Source organism: Vollenhovia emeryi, unplaced genomic scaffold (genome assembly GCF_000949405.1).
Source record: "Vollenhovia emeryi isolate VEMERY1.0 unplaced genomic scaffold, V.emery_V1.0 DF939124.1, whole genome shotgun sequence".
Classification (NCBI taxonomy): domain Eukaryota; kingdom Metazoa; phylum Arthropoda; class Insecta; order Hymenoptera; family Formicidae; genus Vollenhovia; species Vollenhovia emeryi.
In genome coordinates this window covers 1,950,473-1,971,450 of record NW_011967242.1, presented here as the reverse complement: position 1 = coordinate 1,971,450, position 20,978 = coordinate 1,950,473, and the positions used below count along the sequence as shown (strand labels likewise).

General features: G+C 39.1%; 3 protein-coding genes across 14 annotated transcripts in view; 2 read left to right on the top strand and 1 right to left on the bottom strand.

Annotated features, from left to right (window-relative positions):
- Positions 1-62: 62 nt before the first annotated feature.
- Positions 63-1,386, top strand: LOC105569396 (prefoldin subunit 1). 3 transcript variants are annotated; one of them, XM_012025841.1, is made up of 2 exons: positions 63-153; positions 594-1,386. In XM_012025841.1, the coding sequence occupies exon 2, from the start codon at positions 650-652 to the stop codon at positions 1,028-1,030; it is 381 nt and encodes a 126-aa protein (XP_011881231.1). In that variant the 5' UTR covers positions 63-153; positions 594-649; the 3' UTR covers positions 1,031-1,386. The 3 variants fall into 3 exon arrangements, with proteins under 3 accessions (XP_011881231.1, XP_011881233.1, XP_011881232.1); XM_012025843.1 differs by having other exon boundaries at positions 74-153; positions 629-1,386; XM_012025842.1 differs by having other exon boundaries at positions 79-153; positions 602-1,386.
- Positions 1,387-2,038: 652 nt separating this feature from the next.
- Positions 2,039-3,636, top strand: LOC105569395 (protein SCO1 homolog, mitochondrial-like). The gene is made up of 4 exons (XM_012025840.1): positions 2,039-2,224; positions 2,608-2,977; positions 3,071-3,276; positions 3,361-3,636. Exons 1-4 carry the CDS (start codon positions 2,162-2,164, stop codon positions 3,541-3,543), a joined length of 822 nt encoding a protein of 273 aa, XP_011881230.1. The 5' UTR covers positions 2,039-2,161; the 3' UTR covers positions 3,544-3,636.
- A 19-nt stretch (positions 3,637-3,655) lies between these two features.
- The window catches only part of LOC105569394 (parathyroid hormone/parathyroid hormone-related peptide receptor-like), a 59,101-nt gene continuing 41,778 nt past the window's right edge, over positions 3,656-20,978 (bottom strand). For 6 of the 10 annotated variants that reach the window (XM_012025829.1, XM_012025830.1, XM_012025833.1 and 3 more), the window contains 11 exons: positions 16,211-16,304; positions 12,683-12,792; positions 11,966-12,118; positions 10,568-10,662; positions 9,821-10,170; positions 8,591-8,721; positions 8,432-8,517; positions 8,124-8,268; positions 7,306-7,588; positions 6,267-6,430; positions 3,656-5,085 (listed from right to left, as the gene is read on the bottom strand). In XM_012025829.1, the coding sequence (XP_011881219.1) occupies positions 4,963-5,085; positions 6,267-6,430; positions 7,306-7,588; positions 8,124-8,268; positions 8,432-8,517; positions 8,591-8,721; positions 9,821-10,170; positions 10,568-10,662; positions 11,966-12,118; positions 12,683-12,792; positions 16,211-16,304 (1,734 nt within the window). In that variant the 3' untranslated portion in view covers positions 3,656-4,962. Of the gene's footprint in view, positions 5,086-6,266; positions 6,431-7,305; positions 7,589-8,123; positions 8,269-8,431; positions 8,518-8,590; positions 8,722-9,820; positions 10,171-10,567; positions 10,663-11,965; positions 12,119-12,682; positions 12,793-16,210; positions 16,305-20,978 lie in introns of those variants that run through there. The other 4 variants (XM_012025836.1, XM_012025837.1, XM_012025838.1 and 1 more) reach the window with 4 other exon arrangements.

The following is a 20,978-nucleotide window of genomic DNA, read 5'->3' as shown; positions in this document are numbered from 1 at the left end:
CGAATGTATCGATACAGCCGCCGGTCTCGATAATCGGAAGCGCGACTCACTTCGCGTTTCTCTTTACCTCCGCGGTAGTTGACGTATATGGTGTTGGGGTTAGAAACATTGTACAAGATACAGTTCACGACGTCGCTCCAGAAGGAATCTGAGGTAAGGAGTCGAAACTCCGGCCACAATTTCTCATTCGACTTGTTTCGAAGCGGGGGCGATTTTCCGCTGCTGCTAACGTGGGACGTTAAAGTCTACAATGTGCTCTCTGTATCTAGAAACATTCTATTTTGTAGTCACTAAATACATTTAAAAAGTTTGCGCAAGTGAATGAATTGTATATTGTATACTGTACAATCGTACATTGTCGACAAATGTTTTAAGCGTTTCGATTTGTTTATATAAAATAGAATGTTTCCAGATGCAGAAAGCACATTGTAGATTAGGCTTAAGTGTCAGTCCGTACACATGAAAGACTGTTCTTTTATCCGGATGTAACATGATTATGTACACATCAGCATGGAAATTAAATGCAGTCGATAAGACAACAAACTCGCTTTCCACTTGAATACTTTCAGGCTAACGTTTAGTAAACTTTAAAGATTTTCAGGATCACGTTGGGTAATTTTATCCGTAGAAGAGACTGTGATAATCGACCATGTCGAAGGTGCTGGACGAGGAGTTGAAGCAAGCCTTCTCCAAGCTGCACGAGAAGATGGTGGACACTAAGCAGAAGCTAAAATTGGCCGATATACAGATCGAGAAGCTGCGGCGCACCAAGCAGCGGGCGGAGCTCACTACAAAGGAGATCAGCAGCTTGCCCGACGAAACGAGGATGTACGAGTCTGTCGGCCGCATGTTCCTCTTAGATAAAATGAACAACGTCAAGGATGGCTTGGACAGTAGGATAAAAACGTCGGACGAGAAGATCAAGACGCTAGAGAATAACAAGACGTACCTACAGCGGAGCTTGAAGGAGAGCGAGAATGAGATCAGGGAAATGATCCAGCAAAAACAGAGCAAGGAGACCTCGGGTTAAGGGCTTGCACGTTCCACGTACGCGAACGCTATCTCGATCATCGATATTCGTTTCTCATCAGCATCCTTCGAACCTTTTTGGGATCACGGCCTGGGATATGTGTCTGTAAATATGCAGCGCTGCGGAAGAAAATCCGCTGCCTCGCGCCTCGCACGTTCATACATTTTTGTAATTGTGACACTTTTTGTTGTATACTCTGCACGGAATAAAGTAACGTCAGTGAACTCGATAGCTTGCGAGAGTCAAATCAATTCGACTATTTAATTGTGCACAAAATCGTTTGTAAGAGAGACGTGTGCGAAACTTATGTAAACGACAATGATTATAATAAACATTTTGATCTTGTAGTTGGAAAAGTGTGCGTTCAGGAAGAAATCGGTTCGTTGTTGTATGTTCCCCTATCCCTGACTCCGATTTATAGACCTACCTACCCGTGTTTCAGCATAATGAAACGAGACAGACCAACTTGTAGAGGCCCTCCACCACCCCCGCCGAATTTGATCGGCGGTCCTCATTTCTTTACAATTTGATTTTATCGTGTTTATTATTTATTTCATTTTACTTATAATTTACTTGACAATGCATACAACATTATAAAATTAAAAATAAATTATCTGTACAATACAATATTTCACTCAACGTTACATATGAAATATTCGGTATGCACGTAACAACACGAAATTCTTGTAAAGTAAAATATGCGTCTAATGCGTATATTTATCAAAGTTTTTAATAATCATCGAGTCATACAATACTTCTACAGTTTATTCTATTGCATTTAATTTATGTATGTAATTGCAACCAAAAAGATCGTTAGTAAATTTATTATTTCTATATCTTAACTGTATTCCGACTTATAGACCTACCTATTCATTTTCTACCTACCCGTGTTTCAACATAATGAACCTACAAATTTTTAATTGACCGCGACGCGAGTTTTTAGGGATTTGACTTGAAGTTTAACGCGCCCGCGGGATTTAATACGGGTTTCACGCGCGGAATGTCGCGACATCTACTTTCATTCACGATTCCTCGTATGTGCGCGCACGGTGCGTACTCCGAAGCCCGGCGAACGTTAATATAACCTCAAAGTTCTTCTTTGAAAGAAAAAGTTAATTTTGAGCGAGTGCAATGTCGACATTAATGTCGAGATCCGTTGCGTTATTGAGCAGGAGTCACAATGCCTTTACGAAGGTAATTTTTCGTGAAAAGATTGTTGCATATTCATTTTTTTGCAGCAGATATTTTACACACTGTCGCATGCCGCCAACTTGCAGAGATATTTATTTATTAGTCTTTACGTTGAAAATGAGAGCTTTACCGTCTTTATTTGACACCATCGTTATTAATGTCGATGAATATCAGATTATGAATGCCGTGGAAGAATCAGCATTGTTGCATGACATACGCAAATTGCGAATCGTATGATTATCTCTGCACATGGCATGCAAATTTTGTGTTTATATGTTTGTGATTTTCGAAAACGATTATTCTGTTTCCTTAACAGTGAACTTTAATGCACGTAAATTTTCTAACGAAGTTTTCTTTCGGTTTAATTGATCTTTTTGTGCATTCAGTTTAGATATATGAACACGTCGTGCGCGTTACGTCAACAGTCCAGCTTGCCCAAGCAACCGCCAAAGGTCAAAAAGGGATCGCCAATTACATGGAAAAGCTTGACAGTCTCTGGCATTGTTGGTGTTGGTCTCGTGTTTTATATGAATTACCTTAGAGAGATGAAAGATAAGACCATGGCGCGGGAGAGAAGACGGCAGTTGGGCAAAGCCAAGATCGGTGGCAAATTCGAGTTGGTGAACACGGAGGGGAAGATAGTGAAGTCTGACGACTTCCTGGGGCAGTGGGTGTTGATATACTTTGGATTTACGCACTGCCCGGACGTCTGTCCCGACGAGATCGAGAAGATGACGAACGTGGTGGACGCTCTCGGTGAGCGTTAGATTCAAGTCGATTGCAATAATTAAAAAGTACTCACGAGCATAGTCCTGCGACTGACAGTGTACGTTATTTCTGTTTTTGCAGAGAAGGAACACAATTTAAAGATACAACCAATTTTCATATCAGTGGATCCAGTCAGGGATACGCCCACTGTCGTCGACAAGTACGTCAAGGAGTTCTCCGATAAGATCATAGGTCTCACTGGCAGTATCGAACAGGTTGGACAAGCGTGCAAGGCGTACAGAGTTTACTTCAGTAGCGGCCCCAAAGACCAGGATGACGACTATATCGTTAGTAAATTAATAATCGTAATAAGATCCGCACGAGAGAATTGATCGTCATTGATCCTGCGACACCGCGTTTCCCTTTTCTAGGTGGATCACACCATCATTATATACTTGATAGACCCAGAAGGCTTGTTCGTGGATTACTACGGGCAAACGCATGACGCAGACAAGATTGTGACTAGCATCCTTATAAACAAGTTGAAATTTGATCAATTAAAGGACGACTCTTCTTCCTGGATGCCATCGTTGCCGATCAAGGGATTGTTATAAGCGTTGCGACATTCCTGTATACAGATAATTTTTCAAAGTCAGTATTGTGCTGCAGGCAATTTTTATATGTCGTACATTAATATTACACGTCCAAAGTACAGATATACATATACATATGTAAAGTATAAAGGGATAAGTATTTATTTTTTAATGCGATTAAATGGTGTAAATACAGGAGAAATTATTAGTTTTTTTCAAAGAAACCTGGCTACAAAACTGTACATAAGTTGGATAATAAAAGATTTGTTATGTTCGTCCTGTCTTCACTTTAATATATCTGAAATGATAATGTATCATAATTTAAACATAAAATTGATTTAAGTTGTGTACATCAAGTATTTGTTTAACCGATCTTGATATAAATATATACACATTTACATACATGTAGCGAGAGAGCTTACGAGGTAAAATGTTTAACCGAGCGCTCATTCTCGGAACGAAACGCTCTTATCGTAAAATTGATAACGCTCATCACTCGGCGCTATCGACGCTTTCCTTAACAAGAAATTTGCCAACATTTATTATCTCATATACATATTATTTTTAAATATATTTAGTAGTAAGTCTTAAAAACTAGGAACTTGTTGAACAAGATTTCCAATACTATTAAGTTACGCGCTGAAAAAATAGCGTTACTGATACTTTTTTTTTTATACCATCTTCACGATAAATAATGAACGAAAGTATAAATGATATCCCGAGCCTATTCCGCCGTGTGTAAAAATAGAGCTTTCACGGTTTTCAAATGAGGTATCTGCAAGTGTCTTAATGTTTACGCGGTGTTTGCAGTACAACGTGGTTGTTAATAGGATTGCTGATAACGGACTATTTGCGACGATACGGCGACGATACGGTATCAAAGTTCAACGAGCAGCTTTCATTTATTTATACTGTGTGCACGTGGAAATCGTCGCAGAGCTTTCAGCGGTTCGGCATTTTCGCTGAACCGGGCTTAGGTGTAAGTAACGGATGGCGGCGCATGTCGAAACACCGAGGTACATCGACGCGAGACCGTTGGAAATTCCAACGAATCCTGAAAAATACTAAAATATTGAACACTCTCTGTACATTATCATACGCATAAAATCGCGCGAATTAAGATACGGACAGCTATGCAAATGACACGGTATTCCTGTAAAAGATATGATACAGCTAAAAGAAAAAAAAAAGACTCAGTCTCTCCGTTTTGCAAAGCCGCTAAGACGCGACGGAGGAAGAAAACGGGCAAAGGAATCAACTTTTTTTTATCCTTCTCCATCTCTTTGCTCTGCCGAGAATTTACAGCGGGGGATTTAGAAATCCCTCTAATTCTATCCTTCCTCTTTCGACGACGGCACGCGCGTTCGTTTAAACGCTCGTTGAACGTTTATGGGACAGGCCACACGCGTTTTTTTCCCTATCCGCGAAATGCGGGCGTTATCACGGGTGTCCGCGATGCTGCTGCAGATTGTGTAACTCGTATTCGAGGTGACAGCACTCGGAGTCGCTCCATCGATGCTGGTCGCGAATCCTGTCGACATTCGGCCCCGACGCATCCGACATCTGAAAGAATGAGGCAATCGTTAATTCGGCAGAGAGCCATCTCGAGTCGGGAAAAATGGACAACACAATCGCTTCTGTTCCGAGGCAGAAAAACGTTGGACATTCACCCGCGTGATAGAACTTCGGAAGCAATTAATAAATGAATCAATCGCGAAATGAATCCATTCAGGCGACGGCTATTGTCAATTTTTACTTAAGTTATGAGCTTCAAGTATATTTCTCGGTGTAGCTATTATAGGAGACAATATTGCACGATATTAAAATCTTACATTTAATCTCGTTAAATATGCTGGTAGGACCCGTTTTGCGACGGGGCTATTCGGTTCCAGCAAAACAGCGTCGTAAAAGCCGTAAAGTAAAATCAATGTAGAGGAAAGTTCCCTGTTATGAGATAGGCTTCTATTGTGAGATAGCAGGTTTTCAACGTCCAAATTCGATCACAAATCTTTTCTCGCGACGATTACACGATCTAACAATGAATTTTTCACTAAACAAATTTCACTTCAAGAGCAATAAATTCATGGTGGAGCCAATAGATGATACTTGTTAATTTAACAGAAACCCCGCTACCTCGTATTAGGAACTTGCCTCATAATAGGGGACTTTCCTCTGTATACACACACACAATATTATAGAAGATAGGTCCCAAAATTATGAAAATTTTCCCAAGTATGTACTAAAATATTGCTGGTCTTTAAGAATAATAAATTGTTTTAAACATTTTTAACACATGTTTCATTTATATTTAAGCTATTTAGATAATATTAATAAGACTAATGTTGAAGAGTCGTAAAACGGGCTCTTGCCTGTACATAAAATTGATAACAAGTTTCCACGAAATATTTCGCCTCACTCCTCTGTATTAAATTAAAATATTAATTCTACGAGCGTGGCGCGCAAACTGCCATTTGATTTTCTACGATTACATAATTTTATTTGATTAATTTATACAAAGTAAAAATTGTATAAATATACTTCACGTCTCTAAATATTTGCGCTTTCGAGAGCGATTGTTCTTGCCCGGCTTTTCTCGTTCGGTCTCATATCTATTCCGCAGACGATATCGGAACGCGATGGAAAAAGAGAGAGAGAGAGAGAATTTTATCGGCAACTGGATTACGGGGATTATAACGTGGTGGACGCGATACTTACGGATACTCGCGCAAAACGATGATACTCACCGAGCAGAAGGAGAGTAGCGATTGATCAGTGTACTTGCTGCACATGGGCGATGTGTGATGAGCGTGATGATCCTGCGTCGCCGGCTGCTTCGGCGGCTGGCCGTTACCCGCGATCTCTAGGTAGCCCCGGCTGCTCGCTAAACTACCTCCTCTCGTTCCAACATCTGCAAAATTGCGCTGCGGGTCATGTACGCCGCGCAATACTGCGCGTCGGGCGGATTTCGAGCATTCGGGCTCTCCTCTTCGCAGCAACGCTATCGACCGGACTCCCTGACTTCGGATTTAGTCACTTTAAGGGCGCCAACCCGTCGCGACGTCTGACTTCTCTATGCGGTGTATCGCGCTATATTATTTTCAGCATAGCTATGTGAAATATTCCCACTTTAGAATTTCTGAGACAGAGAATAACGATCTCCCGTACCCACTTTAACGTCTAACGCGCTCGATCAACGTTAGCGAATTTTTCTAAATAAATCCGTTATGTCTTCACTTGCGTCACGTTTAGGTGATTGAATATAAATGCCACGGTACCGGACTTATTTATCATTTATTCAAATGGTTATCCAAAGTAGCCAAGTTAAGCAAAATTTAAAAAATTGCATAATTTGTTTCATATTTTATTCGAATTTCTGAAATTTATTCAAAGTATCCCGTAAAATTTAGTAGAAGAGTTTGAATTATTTCTGAAAATCATCAGCGTAGCCCATCTTCTAATCATCTATGCAAAGAGATCAAAAGCAAACATTTAAACAGTAACAGGGACTTCGACCAAATCTCGATTAACTTATTGTTAGTCGGCGATTAATTTACCAAATAATATATTCTTAAATTAAATAGAGCAATTGATTTTGTTTATATACAGAGGGAAAGAGTAAATCAGGAACAATGGATTTTATTCCGAAAGTCCAGTCAGCTTGCTGGATTGCAATCACGCCGATGAAGTTAATCGGTGTTTGATCGAAGTCGCTTCGAAACACTATGACTTAACAAGAACGAGACACACGAAGGGACACGACGTTCGTAGGATTTAAGGGGACACCTTGTGTACTCGCCATCGAGTGGGTGGACCGACGAATGGCGCGATCCTGGTAAAGACAGGAGGGCGCCTTCCAGCGCGACTTCCACCATCTGGGTCTTCTTGAGTTCCGACGACTGGATTTCGAGACGTTGTTGCAGCTGCACGTGCTGACCGAATGCGTCGACGGTCTCGGACCCCATCGGAACCCACGTAGACGCGTCCACTTGATTCCGCGAAGTGTTCTCGATACTTCGGCCCTCACTTCGCCGTTCAGGAAGCAATACAGCACCGCCACGAAAAAGCCCTTTCGGAAACAGAGATAACATCGATCGTCCCGTCGTTCGATTTCAATTCTCGCCCAGCAAAGTCTGGATCCCTTTCTCGAACGCAAATCTTTAGAAAACTTGTATTCTTCATACACGTACAAAAGTGTTTTATTTTTCCTATTAAATTTTTATTTTGTTACTTAAAAAAAATAAATATTAAGAGAAAGGAAGCAATGAATTAAAATGCATAGATAAAACGAAAGAGAAAGAATTACAAGAAGTTCTTAAAACAACGTTCAACTCCACCGTCTGCGCAGCTGTTTAAATATTACGCTATTCAAGATATAAAGATACGTAAAACCAGCGGTATCAAATTTAAGACATAAAATCATCTATCTGTTCAATGTACGTGCAACTTAATTTTTTCAACTTAGTGGATTAACTGTTTATTAATGTTAAGCTGTTTGGCGAGACATAATTGATGATGCGGCAGTTGTTACACGATTTCTTGCGTAACAACTTTAAGGCAGCCCGGCGACAAGTAAAGTAGCGCCATTAATAATTGCGAGTTACCTGGAAAGACGCGAACAGCTGGTCGCAGAAGAGCCAGACGACTTCTACGGTCTCATTTACGCCGATGCTGTACGACATCCCAATGAAGAACGCGTAGTGAACCCCAAAGAGTGGCACCAGGACTAACGTGCTTCTAGCCCAACGCCTAATCATCATGTTAGACATATATTTGCACATTCTATTACACAAAATAGTTTTTGGCACATGCCGTTTCATTAATAATTTCACCAGGACGGAAATAATATTATCAATTACATCGTATTTCTATCGGAAATAGCTTTTGTGTCACTTGTACGCACAGAACTTACTTGTATCTTTGCGTTTCCTCCGACATGGTGGACTTGAGCTTCACCAGCAGCACTCTCACGATGTTGATGAAGAGCACGAAATTTATCTAGCGTAGCCAGATAAGAGCGATGGATTAATGTGCGACTGAATTAATTACGAGCTCAACGAGGCATTCTTACCAGAATAGAGAGCATCGTGGGCACCCGTATGAAGAGGAACAAGAGCGGCTTCTCGTTGGTCGTCCAGCAGTACGTATCCTGGAATATGATCCTCGTAACTACCCAAGGTAAGATAAATATGGCTGGCAAACCTGCAAGACAAAGTTGTGACAATCGCATGAGAAATTTATTAAATGGATTATGCTTATAATAAGTTTTGCTTATTAAGCTTCTCTAATGACAAGAGGAGGTAAATAATTTAGTAGAACGTGAGTTCTGGCGTCTCCCCTGAAGTTTTTATAAGTATAGAGGGAAAAAGAATGTTTTTCTACAATTCAATTGCTATTCATACTATTTTAATGATGATAATTAAAAGATAGACTCCGAAATTTCACTTCAATGGAGAATTAATAATCTCAAAATAGGAAAATTAAAAATGTGTACGTATAATAAATATGTATTTAAAAAAGATGCCTAAGGTGTAATTGAGATAAATTCAGTTGAAACACCATTTGAGGAAAACTATAGGAGGAAGATATGTGTAATAACAATATAGCCGAAATTATGCCATTATTGTCGTATCGTTGCATAAGTTTCGATGATTTTTGCAATCGATGTGTCATGTTTCACGTAGAACCGTCATGATTTTTTAGAACTCTCGAGAATTCTTGAAAATTGAAGGATTCTACATTTTCCTGTGGGGAATTCTGTTGCCCTTTGCTGCCGAGACAGTCAGGATACTTCAAAAGAGATCTAGAGATTTATACACTGTCTCTTATTTCATGTTAATCAAGATTTCTATCAATGAAATTTCAGAGTCTATCTTTTTATTGTCATCATTAAAATAGTATAAATAGCAATAAAAAGACAAATTAACAATAACAAACGTTTATTAAAAATAAAAAGAATATTTTCTTGCCGATTAATCAACTAATAAGAGCAATTCATTGATTCGTCTTCATTGTCTTCGTTCATCTTTGAATACAAAGCCTTTCAGTTCTTGAAAATTCATCTCAAATTAAATTCTGAGTAAAGAGAAGAGTCAGTATAAATATATCTTGTTCCTCTTTAAATTTATTTTAAAAAGTTTTTATCTTGCATATCTTGTTAATATAACGCATCAAAATACTATTGGAAAGTAGTTACTAATTAAAGAGTGCAAGACAAATTACAACTAATGCAGGTATATGTGACGAAAATCCCGCAAATCCCTCAGGATTAACGGTAATTTCTGAGATTAATCTTATTTACCCCATCCGAAAACGACGTAGCCTGCGATGCTGGAATTGGAGTCGGTGAAAAGCGCCAGGAAGACCAGATTGTGAAGATATATACCTTCCATCAGGATCCACGAGTAGTTAGCCAGGATGAAGTACTGCCACAGACTGGTGAACGTCTTACATTGCCAATTGCTCTCCTTCTCGTCGAGTAGCCAGAAGCCATCGTTGACTTTGATCACCGCCTCCGCCAGTCCGATGCCGGACACGAAGAGCATGTCTTTCAGTAGCGCCATGAATGCTCGCATCACGAACGAGACGAACAGGTGCATGTGCAATATATTCCGCGGGCATCGCAATTTCCTACGTCCGATGGGAGACAAACTTGAACGTGGCAACGCGAATTACGTTTTAATTAGGTGGTGCGAGACTTTATGCGGCGCCGTGAGACATCGGTATATGATTTTGAGACAAAACCAATCGTGCCCGCGATGAGAAGATCCCGCGTGACCCTCAAGAGTCACGATTTTATATCAGCGTAAACAAGACACTAAATTTTATGGCCTTTTCAGGGGCAGCCGCGACGTTAAATTCCTTATTTACAACACGATATATTGGGAATAAAGAAATTACGATCGAGAAATATGATAAAACGTTTTTAAGAGACATTTGACAATAATTTTTTTATCTTTTCATATTAAAAGAATGAAAAAGGTTGAAAGCGAGACGCCTTGTTTTGCAAACATATGTTAAGATCACATTATATTACAAGTATACTTACTTGATGGTGGCCAAAATGCAAAATGCGATGATGAGAGTGAAGAGCGAAATTGAGTAGCCGAGTTTCGAGATGGTCTTCACGATTGGGAAGAATTTCTACAACATGCAATTGTACTCTAGATGGGAAATAATTATTGACTTACCATTCGACTATGAATTTAATTAATAAAATAATTCAACGACGCGCGTTTACGATCAATTGTAAAACTAATTGAAACAACAAAAAAATATAGATTTCTCCGCGAAGTTATAAATTATAAATATAAATAATTTTTTAAGTAATTGCCATTGACAGTGCATTAAACGTAATGATTTATTTCATGCAAACAATCTTAAGCGCGACATTTCCTAATTAATTTGTTGGCAGTAACTTCGACAAAGCTCCCGAAAACAATGTCATATGATCTCTACTATATAGGAGAGCAAATTACCAAAGTTTGAAATTGTGTTTAATTTATGGCTTTCATAAACCTCTCTAATTCTCTACCATACAGATCTCTACTGTACTGTACATTGACGGCATTCCGTGTCTCATTGTGTACTCCCTTTCATGCTAGCTTTATGATCCTCAAGGAGATCACTTGCTATTACGTTACGATTTCGTCGTCGCTTTACGAAAGCTCCTTACAAAATTTGTATAGTTGTCCTATATTCACGCATTGAGTGCGCTTCCTTCCTTGAGTATTTGTTTGTATTAAATTTGTATTAAAGTTGTCAATTTGTGTCTCAAATATTTAACCCATTTGGATAATGGAGTAATTTAAGTAAACGTCCCTCTTAACGAGAAATTATTTGCTCTGTTATTTTTCTCACTTAACTTTCGCGCGCTAACAGCTACGGACTAAAAGATTGCTAAAAAAGGTCAGACAGGTGATTATTGGAAAAATATAGGATTCCCTCTAATTTTCTAAAAGTTCTAAAGCTGACGCCTCTATTTTAACGTTACGCGATGTGTGCGAATTCTGCCTCACTTAAAAATTAAGCGCGCGGGTCTTGGTGGAAAATTCTTTTCAGTACTTTCCGCCCGACCTCCTCGATAACACCATTACGCCGTAGCTATTGGCTCATTTGCTCGCCCGCTCGGTTCATTATCGTCCAAGTCTGGAAACTAACTCCGCAGCAACGTCTCGGGGTCCCCGTGAACAGTGCAAAGCGTCGTGACGCATCCCCCTCCCACTGGACAAAACGTCGTTTACGGCTCTCATTTCCTCACGAGTAAAGCAACTGACGTCATGTCGCCGTGTGATTCCAATCGATCTTTTCATCTCCGCCGGCCTCCACGCGGCGGTGCCGCGGAAACCCGGGAGAAGGTTTCATTGTTCCGAATTTACTTATCCTCACCTACGTTCTCAGCGAGACGAATAATCTCTTGTCCCGGTCCGCTGTCTTTTTTTTTTACCTTAATGAGAGTGGCGTTGTTTGCATCCGATATGTTCATTAAGACGGTGACTAGAGGGTTTCGATAGCACTGAGTGAAGTTGGTCCACGTGCTATCGGTTTCGGCGTTCCAGTACCATTGACCGTCCGGCATGCATTGCTTCGAGGCAAATGCCTGAAATATGCACTCCCTTTTAATTCTTTAATCGATTCGATGACGATGATGATTCGAACAAACATATCCGGATACATCGCTGTCTCTCGAGCTACGTAATAGAGCGCACCGAAGTAGAGGCTTATTTCAAATTCGTTTTAGACCAATTTTCTCCAAGATAGAATTTAAAAATTCACGGATTATTTGCAAAGACGTTCTAAAGGCGAATGTAAGAAAGTTTTAAAACGAGATGACGCGTAGAGAGACTTTGTCGGAGGAAAAACGGAGCTCGAACTCGTCGAGGAGTCGTTCGCAACCGCATCGGAGTCTTTTCAATCACTTGAATCTGAAAAGTGGATTCTATCGTCGATCCGTGAGGATCTTACGCGCCAGAGAGTGGCGTTCTTAGATCGAGGGACTGATCTAATTAAGTGTCTCAGTTCTACGAGGATCTCGATATTAATTCGTTCCGGTGTCATTAGTCCGACGAGTAAAATTTCGCCGCGGTAGTTGAAAGTAGTTTCCGGAGAATTTACCCGGATCGATCCAGCTGATGTACCTATGCACGTGATCATGACTACGTACATGAGCGATGTCGAAACCCACGATGTAAGAGGGGCACTGCTGAACAGCTAGTTGCCCAGGTGCCGTCGAGTTCCAGCATAGTATCTTGTCCCAAATCTCGGGACACCAGCCTGAATAGATCGCATCGAAATATTAGCGCAAAGATAAACTACGAGGGTATCTGAAGCAGCAAAGTAATCTCATTATTATTACATATGACGCGCGGGAAAAGTACACGGAGGCACTTCGTCCCGACGTTTTTACTTGTTCGGAACTTACAGTCGCGTTTGCGACAGGTTTTTAATTACAACCCGCGGGAAGATACCACGTAGATATTAAAGTCCTTTGTATTTGCGGAGCGCTTACAAACTGTACTCGTTTCATAAACGTACGTACAAATATTCGCTACGTCGATTCGCATGGATTTCTCCAGTTATAGCTGCGGAAATAATGAATCGGGCTCCTCGGCGCGCGACGAGAGAATCAGAGATTAGATCATACACCTATATATATATCCCGCTATATTATTATTAAATGTGTTGTCAGGTTACGTCGAGCGAATCGGCTATTGTCATAAACGGCAATGAGAATAATGTCAGCGGGCCGCCGAGCGATCGTCGGGATTGTTCGGCATTCAAAGCCAAGTGCGAAATTCGACGCGGTTCTCCGTATTGCCGGTCTTCCAGCGGTGAGCCTGACATGGCTTACAGAAATGGGAATCCATTAGGATCCTGGAGATCCGTATAGAATTGCATTTAGCCGTATCCCCGCATGTATATTATGCGTGCGCGAACTCTGTGTGCGAACAGGAGGCCACACGGAGCGGCGGACTACCGTATTTACTTGAAACAATGTACTCGATATTATCGGCATATTCATTATCCGTATAAGCCATGAATTACGCCGCGGTGCACCAGATATTTCCCTTGCGCGTCATGTATAATGATAACTTTATTGTGGAAAAAAAATATCAAATCTTAACGAGAGTAGACGTGTACGTCAACAAATGCACTCAAAAAGCGAGAAGAAAAGCTTCCTCGAAAGATATCCGTTGCTTTTCGGCGTCGGATATCGGTGTTCGGACTAGTAAGGTTTATACAACTCGTCAATTGCGACAAAACTTCACCGAGATCAAAGTGGCTTGAAACTTTAATAACGTATATTTCGTTTGTGCTGTTTTTCTTCTGCTTTAAGAGGGCAATGTAGAATCCTGAAACAAATGAGTAGCGACTGTATTTTCGCTTTTTCGACGTCTAATCTTGAATCGAATAAAATACAAAATATATATATATATATATATATATAATTATGCTAAGCTAAACGAAAGAAAGTTTGGAGAAAATATATTTAAAATAATTACTTAAATAATAATTAGGAAAATGCTGAACGAGACTTCGTACCAAGGGGGTAACCACTGGCTAAAATGTTGACCCACCGATCACATGATTTCACTTCATTTCGTGCGATTTTATCTGATTACAAATAATTTCATCTAATTGCAAATAAATTTCCTATACGCGCGCTTAAAAATATGTGACGTTGTTAAATCTCAAAGAACAGTTAGATTTCCTCAAAACATTATATTTTTTTTATTTTAGCAACAAGTATTTGCTTTTCCTACTAGTCTATTCGTGGTCTTAACGAGAAGTAATTTTGTATTTGTATCTACTGTTTATTGTTCCAAATTTGCGCGCAAAGGTGTATCGACGTTTTAACGAAGACTAATACGCGCTTATAGGCAGGAACTATGATATATATTTGGATATGCACTGAAAGAAGAAAATGTTATCGAAAAATGAAAACAAGTTGCGAAAATGTTCAAATCTAATGTTATTGTCTAACGAGTAAAGAAACTTTGAAATGAAGACAAAACGATTACATGTGGATTTCGTAAGGATTTCACAATGATTTCGGAGACATTGTCCCATAATTGCATCAAGTGGTTACCCCCTTGCATGTACAATGTATTTAAGACCAATAAAAAAGTTGATAGGTTCATCGGGCACTTCATAAATTATGCGCAATAATAAAACTGAATTATGTAAAGCGGTAGAGTTATAAAAAAGTACTTTTAACTTCGTATAACTGTATGAACTATAATCTACATAGCAGCACTATTCATCGAGTCTTTGTTCTTTCAAGCTGCCTTGAAATTTTTCGTTTCTCAACGGTAGTAAAGGGTGAAATAATTTTACCGGGGCCTTTTTGCGATTATCTCGATTTTAACGTCAATTAATCTCGAGTTAAAACGTTCTTCCCCTTTGAATAGACCGAACTGCGAAATGTGACAAATGCTTCTGAAAGATCTCTGAATGTGTTCAATCATTCCGCCTTAATGTAACTCAAAGGATTTACGTGTGGTAATTGGGATTCGAGTTAATAAAATAACTGACGCGATTTTAGCGTGTTGAGTAACACGCCCGTCCGACTTCCTTTTGTAAGACGACACAATAAGCGAAACTCGCGGAACTCACGCCTGAATTCACAATGACGCTCGTGTAATTAATGACGGCACGGTAGCTTCGCGTTTGATTTCGTCGAGCTGCTCGAACGGGCCAGCATCGCGATGCGGGATTAATTGCAACGTTAATTGCTCCGGAGACATTCTGCGGATGCTGTTTACTCACGCGCGTGTGTACACGCGCGAAAACGCGAAGCGTGTGCTGCGACACGTGCGGGAGCGCGCGGTTAACATTAGTCCGTGCGTCGCGTGTGTCGCGCGGATCATCTTCCGATCTTTCCGGGACGCATTATGCAAGTTTATAACCTGTTGATTTTCCATTGTTTACTGTCGCCAATCCTGATTATCGGAATCGCGCGAATTACCTCCGAAAAGCACCGTAAATTATTTTGTTTTCCGCGAACAGGTGCAGGAGCACAAAGAAGCCGAATTAATCTCGCGACCTAAATTCTCTCTCACTACGATGCAATAAAAATGGTGAAATGAAAGATTTGCAAATTTTTTATTACATACGCAAATGTTGAAACGACGTCGACATAATGTGAGCACGTTATTAATATTTAAATAAACGCGAGTGCCGTAAAAAAAAATTACCAATATGTACCGCTGGCATACACTGGAGGAATTAATGCAATTATTTCCGATTCTATTACGAATGATAATTATTTGTGATCGACCGCGTCACCTTTCTCCCCGCGCTGCCGATCTAATTAAATGGCCCGCAGTTCGTCTACTATATTTAGCCAACTAATACAGCGATATCAATTAAAACGTGCCGGCGTCTAACGATCAATCGTAATTTTCACCTAATACAGAGGCGGACACGAATAGATAAGGCGCGCGAATAGAGAGATTATGAAAGATTATGAAAGATGAATGATACGAAGCAGCCGGCGAGATTCGCAGCAGGCGTCGGATTCAAGATCGTTCGAGCATATGGTACGCCTTACTACTAGACGCGATCGGAAATCATGCCAGCCGCATGACACAATCGTTCCCTCGCTCGAAATATCAATGGTATTCGACACGCGGCAATATTTCTCGCGATGGTGTTTCATTTTTCCGAAATATTATCCCACCCTGCTTACCTGGTTCCAATACATTTCCGAGATCGCAACGCTTGGATTCCGACTCCAGTATATCGTCCATCACCTTTTGGATTCGATTGATGTCGTCATTCCTCTGAAACAAATTCAATGCACACACATGAATTAACAATATATAATTATTAAAAATTAAAATGACTCGCGCGCGGCTTAATTTCGAACATCGCGTTCTCGAAGCTTAAATGTGATAAAATTAAGCATGTTTAATTTTATATTTTGCTTAGATACTGTCCGAGTCGCGTAACGTTTAAATCGGCAGTATACGGTCGTTCGGGGGAGCAATGTATTTTGAGAAAATCTATATATTGATTACGAATAAGTAAAATATGGCGCAGATCGTATTTCACATCTGGGACGTAACAGGATGGGACTATCTGCATGACAAAATTATCGATAGAAATACGAAATTATAACTAAAGGGAATACGGTTAAAGTGACTAACGTCACGATAGCAATTTTACTTCGGGTCAAAGATTTTACAACTTATTTATTTGTACAGTGCGCCTCGTGTGTGTTCCGAGTTTCATATCCACCAAAATAACTGAATCGTAGAATAGAAATTATTTAAAAAATTCTCTCGATATCACGCTAATTTTTAAGGCTTATAATACATTCTCTATTTTTTTCTAAATACCAGTTTATGAAACGTTTCAAAATGTTCCCCAAACTTTTTTTCCATACATTTCAGGTAGAAAATCCGTTTAAATAAAATCAAGTTAAATAAAACAATTTTGCTTTAAATCGAGATACGGTTATCGCACAAATATTTCGAATCTCCGTATTTAATTTGCGTATCGGTGCATATCGAATCGGCATATTGAAAATATGAAAACGCATCGGGAACGTGGAAATGCCGGCACGTTAACTCGCGCCTGTTTCCACGCGAAAGCGAAAAACGAAAAGCTCACTTCGAATGGACACCTTTGTGATTTTTAACTCGGCAAAGCCGATATCTTCCCGTTTCAACTGCTTTTATTTCTCTTTTGTTGTAGCTTCCCGTTACGGAATTCGAAAAATTCCGATTCGTTTTCTCACAGCGAGGAAGAAAAATATACGGAAGGACTAAATGCTTGTCGGATGTCAGATAATTTTTTCTTATTTTCTCAAATATACATCCAGAAGTATTTACCGGCGTTTCTAGTGAATCTTTATTTCGAAATCAGGTTTACGAAGAAATTCACCTTTCTATTTACGCTGGCTCGTAATATCGTTTATCGCCTACTTTTTGAAAACATACAAAATCACAAATTAATTAAACTGTGCCCCCCTATCTATATCATATCCCTATGAGAGATTTTTAGAAAGAAGCAGAGAATTAATTAAATTGCGGTAAATTTAAGTAAAGCTGATGGAATTTTTCTATATAGGATAAAATTCCACTACCTCTTGTGCTTTCCCTCTACTCTTTTTATTTCTGAAAACACACTTATATTTTGAGGCCAAATAAAAGTAGGAATGTAGTACAAATATTTAGAAAAGATACCGATATACAAAATACAGACCGAATATCAATTATTTTTACGTTGTCTTTATTACTTTTAATTCTTTGATAATTCTTTAAACATTATGCAGCATTCAGAAATGTATTTGCTTATATATTTGCCTCAGAGGTAAACAATGTTCAGTCACATTTTATTCAAAAACAAGATTTATTTTATATTTTTTGAATCAGTTTGACAAACTGACTAAAAAAAATATAAAAATCTCGTTTTTGGAAAAAAATATGATTTAACATGGTTTAAGCTCTGAGGCACTGAGATATATAGTTCTATGTGTTCTATTATACCCAGTTCTGTAATTTTGCTCAATCCCTTTCTGACAATCGTCGTCTGTCGATTCAAATTCATACGTCCAACCTAAGCGAGCCAAAATCAATATTCACATTTCTTCATTTACGTTGCAAATATCAGTAAAATTCCCCGATAGAGTTGCATTCGCAAACAGTTTACTGGTTTGAAGAATATTATATCACATGATATATTTCTTTGATTTATATTTAATTTAAATAGAAGAGAGCTTAAATTATAAAGAGTCTATAATTTATTCAGGTAACGCCTAAAAAAAGTATCCTCCAGTAATTACTTAAATACAGCTATGCTGCAATGATTTATGCGTTGCACATTAATTACTTCGCCGTGTTTTACATTTCTGTAAGATTCAACCTACAGGTATATTATACCTACGCGTTATTCTACGTGTTCCAATGAAATGTCTAAATCTCTATGAATACACAAAGCCTCTCACCTCCCGTTTTACATTTACGACGCGCTCATTCCACGTTCTTTCGCTGTATTATCATTTTGTACGATTCTTCCCGTCGTCTTCTCGCCGCCTCAGCAACCCAACAATCCCATCAACGACGACACTCCTGATTGTATTGCCGAGGCGGACATTTCTATCCAGAAATTCTTATTACGCCGACAAGTTTTTATAGTTTAACTTAGAACGACGTTAAGATAAAGAGCAAAGAATCACCGTCGGCCATCAATAATCGAATCTGATTGCGCAATATGACCAATGGCTACAAAACTGCAAATTAATATGCCAAACGTCATCGTTACATGCATAAATTACACTCACGAAATTGTACAATATTTCCTGTGATAGAACGTGAATATAACATTTACAAATAATTTACACATTGTAAAATGAGCTTATTTGAGATCAAACTTATTAATAATATTGTTATTATTCTCAATTGCAATGAAGCAAAATAATAACAATGGTTCGTTTAAACAAAAGTTGGCGCAGTTATATGGCATTGATATTTTACAAACGTCCACGTCGGCTTTAACTACCGCCGAGAGAAACGGAAAGTGATAGAACGTAAAGGAGCGATTTATGGGCGTTTGCAGCTATCTCTTCCGAGCGCAGGACTTGCAGAAATCCATCCGGAAATGTTCCAAACGATTTCATACTTGGCCGAACATTCCTCTTCGCGCCACCCTCCTCGTCGCGATGGCGTGGTGGTAAAATTGTTTATTTTCTCTAGGACCTTTCTCTCCCACGGTTATATACCGCATGCCGCCCGTCGCGCACAGGTCCCATAAAACGCGTGCGATTATTCTAGGTCACTTACTTGAAATAAACTCGGCGGATAATGCTCTGAGAACTCACAGCCCCCTTTTCCTTCGCGGTTCCTGAAGCCGTGCGCATTCACTTCCGCAATAATCAGGGTAACTCTAGCGCGAATGTCAACCCCCCGTACAAAAGTTTCAGACTTTGCCGCTGTCTGCGAGGCTGCTTGTACAGTTAATAAACCTTCCTTGTATCGCGACCATTAAATGTGATGCTATCGTCGGCAGGAATTGTTTTGCTAATATAAATGCAAAACTAAAACTATACCAGAGTTGAAATTTTGGTAGTATTTTGACACTTTTAAGGATAATTTACACCTAGCTGATCTACACACATAGACCAACAATGATCTACTTTGACGACATTATATTTTTTACTCCTCCCTTGAATCTTTAATTCTCAAAATTTACTTTAGCTCCTACTTAAAAGGACCTACTTTAATGCTAAATGGGCAAAAGTAGAAGTTATAGACACTATCAGTTTTGAAGTAGGAGTAAATTTTGACACTTTTAAGGACAATTTACACCTAGCTGATCTACACACTTACAAAGACCAACGATGACCTACTTTGGTGATATTATATTTTTTACTCCTCCCTTGAATCTTTAATTCTAAAAATTTACTTTAGCTCTACTTAAAAGGACCTACTTTAATGCTAAATTGGCAAAAGTAGAAGTTTTCGACACTATCGGTTTTAAAGTAGCAGTAAATTTTGTACTTGCAGTTCTACCTCTTTTACTGTCTTAGGTCCTACTATATAATAGAATTAAAAGTTCAACATAGGGCTAAAATTTCAACTCGGGGTAAATACGGCGTATAATAAAGACCGAGTCTAAAAACTGTTGAACAAATGTTTCGAAAAATCTAAGAGGGTTTAAAAACGTATTCTTTCAAAAATTGATTATCTGTACGTTTCGTAACACAAGGTTTAAAATGTGCTCCTATAAATCTGCTGTCCTTCTCCCTTTGCTTCTTATCACGTCAAAGGTTTTATACAACTTTTCATACTTTTCATCGCTCAATGAAAAATGTAAAGCCATTCTTTTTAGTGCTGTAAAATTCCCTTGAAACGCTCGCTCTTTCGGGTGTCTTTGGCTTGTTAATAATGGCTTTATGTGGCAAAGTCGATGCCGGTGAAGTTGGCATATCATTTCCCAGCAGATCAAAAATAAAAGAGAGTTCTTGTCGCATGCAGTCGAGTTCTATAGTTCCTGATACTTTTTAATAATAGTTCTGGCGATTTTATAAAAAAAACAGCCGATAGAAAAAAAAGATGTATTTATCGTAACACTAAGACGCTGACGGATTTTCGATAGTTCTACGAGTTCTAAACTATTTCTGGTGTAGTTCTGAACACATTTATTCATTTTTCAAAGAATTTTAGGCAGTGGCAAGTCTCTGTTACTTTTTAATAAATCATAATCCCCGAAGAACACTTTTCTAAGCAGATAAGTGTGCTCTGCTGGTCGGAAAGTCATAGTTCCGGTTCTTCTAAAATATTTCTCGTATAGTTTTGAAGATATTTATTAATTTTCAGTAGAGTTCTAGGCAATGGCAAGTCTCCGCTACTTTTAAAAAATTCATAATCCCCGAAAAATCCATTTCTAAGCAGTAACGGTACAAAGTACAAAGTAACGGAGTCTTGCCACTGCCTAGAACTTTTCGGAAACTT

What these genes read in the sequence shown, in the direction of transcription:
- LOC105569395 (XM_012025840.1), top strand. Translation starts at nt 2,162, where the DNA reads ATGTCGACATTAATGTCGAGATCCGTTGCGTTATTGAGCAGGAGTCAC. An exon ending in GTCACAATGCCTTTACGAAG is followed by an intron (nt 2,225 to 2,607) that starts GTAATTTTTCGT and finishes TTGTGCATTCAG; the next exon opens with TTTAGATATATGAACACGTC. An exon ending in GAACGTGGTGGACGCTCTCG is followed by an intron (nt 2,978 to 3,070) that starts GTGAGCGTTAGA and finishes CTGTTTTTGCAG; the next exon opens with AGAAGGAACACAATTTAAAG.
- LOC105569396 (XM_012025841.1), top strand. Translation starts at nt 650, where the DNA reads ATGTCGAAGGTGCTGGACGAGGAGTTGAAGCAAGCCTTCTCCAAGCTG.